At 39.7% G+C, this 8,977-nt stretch overlaps 1 protein-coding gene across 1 annotated transcript; it reads right to left on the minus strand.

Moving 5' to 3' along the window:
- Positions 1 to 410: 410 nt before the first annotated feature.
- Positions 411 to 8,459, minus strand: LOC123132616 (actin-related protein 4). Its single transcript, XM_044552455.1, has 20 exons — positions 8,206 to 8,459; positions 8,025 to 8,116; positions 6,873 to 7,046; positions 6,722 to 6,795; positions 6,272 to 6,352; positions 6,121 to 6,181; positions 6,001 to 6,050; positions 5,460 to 5,514; positions 5,113 to 5,190; positions 4,985 to 5,038; positions 3,657 to 3,710; positions 3,506 to 3,566; positions 3,136 to 3,187; positions 2,483 to 2,549; positions 2,226 to 2,285; positions 2,076 to 2,138; positions 1,847 to 1,909; positions 1,201 to 1,265; positions 799 to 867; positions 411 to 711 (listed from the first exon to the last, which is right to left on the minus strand). The coding sequence occupies exons 1-20, from the start codon at positions 8,216 to 8,218 to the stop codon at positions 666 to 668; spliced, it is 1,332 nt and encodes a 443-aa protein (XP_044408390.1). The 5' UTR covers positions 8,219 to 8,459; the 3' UTR covers positions 411 to 665.
- Positions 8,460 to 8,977: the final 518 nt, after the last annotated feature.

An 8,977-nucleotide genomic window follows, 5' to 3' on the forward strand; every position in this document is an offset into this window, starting at 1 on the left:
ATTCGTTTGCGGGCTAGGGGATTTCAAAACGTCCGGACTAATCTAGCCTAATTTGATTATTCGCGGCCCAAATGTGTTAGACATTTTGGTGATCCAACTTGGACATTCCCGTTGTCTCAAAAAAAGAAGTTGGACATTGCCTCAGCTCACTATTGTCCCGATCGTAATTCTCTTTTCTTTCTACTTTCTCATTCTTTAATAATTTGCTCAGGGCGCATGTACATCACGCTCCCAGCGCCACAAACGCCGGAAAATCGACACCTGCCACCTATAACCGTGTAAGTTCAACAACCGTTTTCACGTGACTAACGTAGATGCAGTACATCAGTTACAGCTGCGTAACAAGATGGCTAAAGACTTTGTTTGTCCAAAAAAAAAGATGGCTAAAGACTCCACCCCCGGATAGTACATGAGAGTAACTAGTTGCATAATACAGTACTCGGTGCATCGCGGACGAAAAAAATCAGCACATGAACTGCTACTATCTACCATCAATGGCAAAGTATCAGCTGAGCTTGTTCTCAACTTGCGCTGCGCACGCCTCAAAACTAATTTAGTCATCACAAGAATAAACATCCCCAGATAACAAGGTGCATCTAACTGTTGCCCACATACTACATCTTTCGGCAGCACAAAGCTCTGCTCAGGCAGCATGTTGAACCATTTCATGGGCATTTCCTCTGGATATAGGAAACGCCATGCTCCTCGTACCTGTTTGCGAGATGCATACAAGAAAATGTTGTTAGGTGTCAGTGACGGGCAGGGCAAACAGACCCTAGAATATCAACCCAAACTTACTCTGCTTTGGAGAACCACATTTGCTGGAACGACCCGAGAGATGCAAGAATGCTCCCTCCAATCCAAACACTGCACTCAAATTACAGATATATATTCAGCCTTGTCAATGAACGTCTATCTAAAAGATGAATCTCGAACAGACAGAATCAGTCTCCCTCAGACCCATTCACACCCTATGGCCCTGATAAGTTTTACTGGCATGATGATAAGCATGTTTTCAGCCAATTTCAGGGCCACGACAATATGTGTTAAAGCTACTCGGATTAATTAATACAGCAAAATACAGTTTTACTTTCTAGTGGCAACACAATGACATACGCGATCATTCAAACTGCTCTGCTTCTAACGGGATCCATTGAATATAGCCACTGCATACAATGACAAGCAAATATAGCGTCTAACCTGAAACGCCTCTCCATTGAACTTCCACTTGCCAAAACCTTTACGCGAGCATTTTGAGGGGACTCCTGCAATCATTGAGTTAAAAAATAAGAATAACCCTGCAGAGATTCAGGGAACATAATAAAGCAGCTTTAGACTTTAGTCACAACATTGTAATCACTGTTCACTAACCAGCAAAATCAAAGACTAAGGAACCATTATTAATAGTCATCAAGACTAAGTAACCATTGTAATCACTGTAGTCAGTAGTCACTAACAAAATAATCAACAAGATCCATTTTAATCTTCTATTTCCGACGAAGTTTGCAGAAATAAGGTGGAAAGCTTGTCTAAAGCATGAATTGAGTTCGTAAAAGCAAATAAGTTATTGAATTGATTAATAAAAGCAAAGCTTCAAAGAAAGAAAAAAAATACATGCCTAACTATAATGGCACTACCTCTATAGCAAAATTGATGTCATTATATGAAGAAAAATAATGTAGAAAAATTTTCATGACAAACCTGCTATCATTTCTATGTGAGAAGTCTAAATGCTTTTGTGTATGCTAGTGGTTGATGAATCCTCATATTCTAAAATGAAATATATGTGGAAACGGTGAAAATATAAAGCATAAGTGACTTATCCTATCTTGTTCAGTTCTTTTACCTCCAGTACTTCTTTTTCTAGGCGCTCTTTTATCTGCAGGATTGATGACGAGCCGCCAGAAAGCTATCCAGAATACAAGTTTGCAGATGTTAGAGTTGTATTAAGTATTAACAAAACATAACAGGAGAATTAAAGATTATGTTGTAATGTTATACGAGATTCATTCACTAAGCTTGTGCATGGGAACATTTAGAGAGTAGCAGAATGCAGCACTTGATAATGTCTTTACCAAGATGTTGCTGAGTAATTCCTTGCGAATGTCAACATCACACCTATTTACACTGTCAAGGACCTGATGAAAGGCAATGGTGGCGGCATTCATTAACATAAAGAATTGTCCAAGCTGCACAACTGTATAGTGACCCATAACTTAACTCACCATTCGTGGAAATCCACGAATTGAAGTGGAATCTCCAAATCCATCGATGCCAGGAATAGTCTGTTGATCAAAAGTTAATTCGTGAGAGAGGAAGACAAGTCAGCTAGGTCCAAAAGATTTTTTTTGAATATTAATAGCATCTAATGAAGAAGAAAGCAATGAACTTGTTCGGCTCCTGGATAGTGTGATCTACCACTAGCACAAATCCTGACCAATTAACATACATGCACACGGGAAATTATACTTTTCTCGCTCACCTGAGAAAGATATGGGTTGAACAAAATGTCAGGAATCTTGAATCTATCTGCACCAACTTCAATAGTTCTGCTCAGATATAACATAAATAAGTTATAAGGTCTTAAACAGTACGAACAACATATTTACCAGAAAATTACAGCAACAGAAATAGAGAAAGTGGAGATCAGAACCCCAGCACCTTTTAGGTGCATTGTGCATCCAAAATCGAAATGACATGTCTACTTTTTTAATGGACATGAAATAAGTATACAATCAATGTAGTAGCTGAATCATGATATGGTCTACCAGGCTGCAAAATTAGTTAAATTACAACTCGAAGCTCCACTAAAATGCGGCACATGAGCAGATCCAAGTAAACTGTGGCTTTTCATCGGAATTTGAGTTGAAACTTTGTGGTTACCCGTTACCAAACTGCAATTTTTGAATGCTATGATATACTGGTTTTATGTCAATTTGTAAACAACGAAATTCGCCATGTCCATTTGTAGGGTGTACTGAAGTGAAGAGGCATGAACAATGGAGTAAGAGCGCACGATGCATCGGATACAATCCAGAAAAGTAGCTACTAACCCATATTCTTAATCTACTTGGTAATAAAATAGAACTATCTAGCTGTAAACAAGTATGTGTCTACATAATATTGATAACTTACTGCCCATCTGGAAGCTCATATGAAGTTGTAGGGACATTTGCATATGCCACTTCTGCATGAAAATAAAGCAGGGAAAGTAAATAGCAGAACCTAAAAGAGGAACACAAAGCAAGGTAATGCTTAAAGCACACAAACAGACGTGTCAAATCAGTCAAATGAATGAAAATAATGGTGACAGGCAGACAATATGCATAAAAAGCAGCCAACTATATTATGGTTGTATGCATATATAAGATTCATGAATGATCAACTGAGTTGGCATATTCCTCCGATTGTGCAGGTCAGTATAGTGGATACAGTATCATCCGAGCTGCATTAATATAGCAAAGCTAAACAATCACAGAAATAATGTATTTTTTAAATGTTATACCATCAAAGGGGGTATCTGGAACTCTGCAAACTGACTCTTTGATGTCGCTAGCGATGGCTCTCTGTGATACGGAGTAAGCATAACCATTAAAGGCATACAGACAAAATTCAACAAAGCAAAACAAGAATTACAGATTTGCAAATGAACATACCATGCAGTATAACCTGTAACTATCCGTCGTGTTTGGAAAATCAAGATCTACAACCTGAAAAAGACAAACATGGGTTCACAGAATAAACACTGCATAGTTTCCCTTATATCCGTCTAGTGTGATCCTTAAGGTTTTCATCTGTATAAGCATACCCCTGGAGATGGAGAATTTGTCCAGCCTGTTTTATTAATTTGCAAATTCTTCCTCCGTTAGTTAAAAAAATGAAATCGGCTGATATCATGACAATATTAGGTAGTATAGATATTATTATGGGGGAAGTCGATCGTTGAAATGATAATAGATAGGGTAGAGGTAGAAACTATCAATTCTTTTTCGAAATCGGAATTATTAAAAGAAGTCTATGAACTGATATCGATTCTACCCATTTTGACCCTCCTTTTGGGAATAACAATAAAGGTACTTGTAATTGCGTGGTTAGAAAGAGAAATAGCATAATGCTAATTAATTTCGAATGTAACCAATTAACCATGATTAATTAATTAACACAACAAATTCAGAACCTTAGGTAGACCACATAAATAGGAAGAAAGATACTAAATAAATTTTGAAGGGCCGGCTAGATATTAGTCAGAGAACCACCTAGTGCTCGTGTATCTACGAATATTGATATGAACAGGATGGTGTTACTTTATGATATTGGAAATGTCAAAATGGTATTCAGTGTCTATCTACAGACCTATGCCATGTGGTAAAACTTAATTGGGTGCCAGAAAAGAACTCAGCAAGGGGAAGGTAGAGAGACCACCTTGCAGGCTCTCTCACCTTTTTTGTTAGACTGGCCACAGTGGGAGTAACATCACTAGTAACATCACATTTTTCAAGATAATTGTGCTTATGTGGCACATATTTAATGATGAGAGAAGTGATGGTGGTAACTTAGCTAGTTACTGTAACATCACACATACCAAGACAATATGAGTCTATAGGCTAATAAATGAATCATGACATGACACCACACATATGTTACTACCCACTGTGGAGGTAGTAACATAGCCTAGTAAAATGTGATGTTACTAGTCTAAGTTACTCCCCATTGTGACTAGTCTTAGACATGGATCCCCTAGAGATGCACCAGCCCGTGACGTTTTTCCATGGTCAGATAAATATATTGTATACGTTGCCCGTCTTCTGTTTGCTGGTGTGTTGGTTTCAAATATACCAACGGCCCAGCTCACATCCAATGGTACAAGGCGTTTCAACAAAGGGGCACATCGAATGGTATAAAGAGTTATCTCTTGGTCCAAAGGAATCACAAGCAAACAAGAATATTTTTTTTGATATCAAACGTAATGTTAAAGAAATTACACCTTATAATCTCCAGGTCTCACTTCCTTCTTCTTAAATGAATACTTGGGCCTAATCTGAGAAGTGAACAAACAGGATATGAAAATACAGCAAGGGCTAGTATGCTATCTTAACAAAGAGAAATGCTTACAACAACGCCTTTGCTCTCCAAGCTTTTCATCATACAGTCAGTTAAAAATTCGCCACCAATTGGAGAAGTTGCCGCAGACTGCCACGTGAAAACAAGTTAGTGAACAAAACAATAGAAAAAAAGGCTTCAGAAGAGACAAGCCAAAAGTGGTGTCAGTGTTACGTATGCCAGGGTCCATATGATACAACTTGACATCTTATTTTATCAAATTTTAAAGAGAAGGTTGGATTAATCACACTTTCAAATGAAATGTACAACGCAAAAAGGGGCAGGTCACTATTAGATACAGGCAAGTAGTGTAGTGTACACCTCCCTTTGAAAATCAGTACATTAATATCATAACATACCTTTTGCAACACATAACCATCATGCACAGCAGAAACCACAGTAGACCCGCCACCACTGCACCAAAAATGATCACTCGGTCATAATACAGCAATTTCTCTCATGACAAAGACCCAAAGCATTGAAATGAAGATGAAATAAATCGTCCGTCGATGTTCAACACCAGCTTGTTAAAATCCAATGACACAGCTTATAAAATGCTTAAGAATTCGAGGTCATCTAAGCAAGAAACCGGGTTAAGGTGCTCACATCAAGCACAGAGAAAATGGAAATTTTAGCATTAACAGTTAAACCAACTTCGTCATGAGTATTTTCTTGTCGCGGATGAATTGCTCCACAATATCTGTATGCTATGTGCAGCATATATTGGTGAAGAACAATATACTTCAGATATAAAGTAGGAGACTGAGAACCAAGAAGGCACCACAACACAGTGCACTTGTTCAAAAACTAATCGTGCTAACGTGGCAAAAAGGGACCTTCATTTATCTACAAGGAAAATAGCAGGTTGCAGAGATAAAACACCATCAAGAAAATGCTGACCAGTCAACCACCAGAGATGTAGCACGTCCAGATGCAAAAGATGTGAGAACCTGACAACCCAATCAACAATTAAAAATAACAAACCAATTGCATCAAGGATTGCTTCTGAGAGAGACATACTGCATTTTTTGCTAGGAACAGCGCTGGCACTTTGTACTTCTCAAACATAAGTTCGGCTGCTCTATGGAACATGGAAAATAAGAGTCAGGCTTGAAGGCACTCATATGGGTTAGCGATATAAATATTTTAAACACAGAACATATACACATACTTCTCTCTTTGCTGTCCACTGTTTGTAGATGGTTCTGCTATCAGCATAGGATGCTCTTCAGGATTGATCAATAGCCGCCGTCTGAAATACAGAATAAGTGAGTGTGACAATACAATGGAACAAAGCAATAGCAACTCCAACAAATAACATAGCATCATAACGAGCAAAGGCCTGTACTTAATCAACCTTAGCTGTTACAGAAGTCTAAACATCCCAACAAATTAAATAAAACAAGCGGGTAAACAACGAATCATGTCTTGTATACTTACAAACTAACTAAAGATTTCACAATCAGTACACTCGATAGCAAATAAACACAGAATGCTAACTTGTTAAGCTTAAACTAGTAACTTAATTATAATCCAAATGGTGCCATTGCTGATTATCGATGAACCATGTTAAAGAGGAGAAATTGCTCAGAGCTGCATCAAGCAGGTAAACAAATTTTACCTAAAAGCATGGTTCCATATGTTGTCAACAACTTCCCAATCAATAATTGTTCCATCTTTCAGCGGTGAGATCACCTGTTTAGTGGGGAGGGGAAGAGAAGTTAATAAAATACATGAGCAACAAATCACCCTCAGAATGTGCAGTCACCAACCTCCATATGCTCCCTCCTGAATTCTAATTCTTGGCCTAGATAAAATTTGCGCTTTGTCTTGGCTTTGTCCACATCCATAGGCTTGGATCCATTCTTAGGATCTGATCCAGAGTCGGCCTCCTTTTCTGGCTTAGCTTCATCAGTATCTCCCGTTTGTTCAATTGAACCAACAACCTTGACATATCAAAACCAGATACTGAGTGCAATAAGTTGTACTGGCCAAAATGTCCCGATTGGGTAGCTCACATACCCTTGAACCAACAAAATAACATAATATCCAAGCACTGTTCAGGCAAAGGAGAAGAAAACGTGCTAAACCCAAACAAAAGTGGCCAAATTCAAACCATTTTCTTAGTGCTAACTTACACAGTACTTCTCATTTTCTCTGAATCTTATCACATGAGTAGTTTGCTTATTTCATCAGTAACAGAGTGGAAGTAGCAATTTACTGCCACTCTGCAAAATTAGCCCAATAACCCCACTAACTGCAGAGGGTAAATCTTCACACAACAAAAATAAAACATTAACTGTAGAGTCTACGGGAGACAGAAATATTCTCCAACTCAACAACTTGTATATAAACTGAACTTCACATTTCAAACACAACAGTGCCATTTCCCAAGTTCCCATGAGATCTGACAGTTAACCTCCAGAACTAATAGCTCAAGTTCACAATGCAGAAACTTTCAACACTTGAAATTCAGTTTTTGCATTTGACTCGCGGTGCATGTAAGAAAGGCTCACACTAGATAACACTGGAAAAGATGGGCCATTAGACAGGCCTGAATCATTAACTAACTTTCTTGTCAACAGATTAAAAAGATTGCACACGCTGCGCTGGAATCGACAGGTATGTGCATCTTATCGCAGTCCATAGATTCAATGCCTGAGTCCAACCTAGTACTAATGTAGCTATTATTTGCAGAGTAGGGCGCGCCTGTTACAAAGTTTATGGTTTGGCCAATATATCATGAACTGATACGCTAGCGCCCCCATGTTTGAACCAGAATCCGAAGCCGTTTGACTTAAAATAGCTCGAAAACTTGGAAATTTTGAAGCACTCCCAGGTCAACGAACGAACTAAAACAGCCGGGTCACAACGAGACACTCGGAAGAAACAGAAAATCTGACCCAGCAGAAGCAGAAGCTCACCGAGGGGAAGACGCATTTGGGGGTGTCGTCGCCAGCGTAGCCCGCCTTGCAGCTGTAGGAGCCCACGTCGATGACGATCGCCGAGACCTCGTCTGCGGGTGAGAGACCAAAGCGAAAGTAAGCGGTCAGGGCGGGAGATCTCCGGGGTTTAGGGTTTACCAGGGGCACGGGCGGGTCTTACCGCCGCCGTACATGCCGGAGATCCGGAGAGGGAGGGCTCGGCGAGCAGGAGCGGGGGCGCGCGGGGTCGAGGCGTCGGCGGTGACGCTGGGGCTGCTCGGCAACCCTCCCCTCCAAATTCTTAATTCTGCTCCTCACTTGTCAACTCCCACCTCCAACTACGCTGCCAGTTCGTCGTTTCGCTTAGGTCGAGCTTATGAACTGGATAACCGTGCCGGACCTTGTCGTCGTTTTGTAAACTTTTTTTTTGACTTGTTTTCGTGCGGTGGTTGATAAGAGGGTCGAGTAACTTTCAAAAAAAAAAGATAAGAGGGTCGAGTAAGTAGGTGTTCAAATACAAATAGTCGAGTAAATAGCACAAATAGTGGTTATATGTGCGTGTGTACATTCATAGGGTGAGATTACATATTTGTATGTGGGACAAATGAAAGTAGAAAGCATCTAAAACATAATAAAAATTACATCAAAATTCCGAGACCACCGTACAACCACTGTCACCGCCAGAACGAGCCGTCGACGTACCACTGTCATCGCTCCCTTACCAGAGCCAACTTACCTTGTTGATGACAACCGGGAAATCTTCGTGCATGTGTCCCTAAGAAGACGCATCGAAGCACCTGAGGCTAAATCTTGATACGATAAGAAATCCTAACATCACATCTCCAAGAAGAAGGTAGGAATCTATGCAAAGTTCTACTCGGACTCACCGGAACCATATACACCGGAGTCACCGAGTCAAATTGATATAGTCGTTGTTCTAAAGTCTAAGCTTT

Source organism: Triticum aestivum, chromosome 6A (genome assembly GCF_018294505.1).
Source record: "Triticum aestivum cultivar Chinese Spring chromosome 6A, IWGSC CS RefSeq v2.1, whole genome shotgun sequence".
NCBI classification, from domain to species: domain Eukaryota; kingdom Viridiplantae; phylum Streptophyta; class Magnoliopsida; order Poales; family Poaceae; genus Triticum; species Triticum aestivum.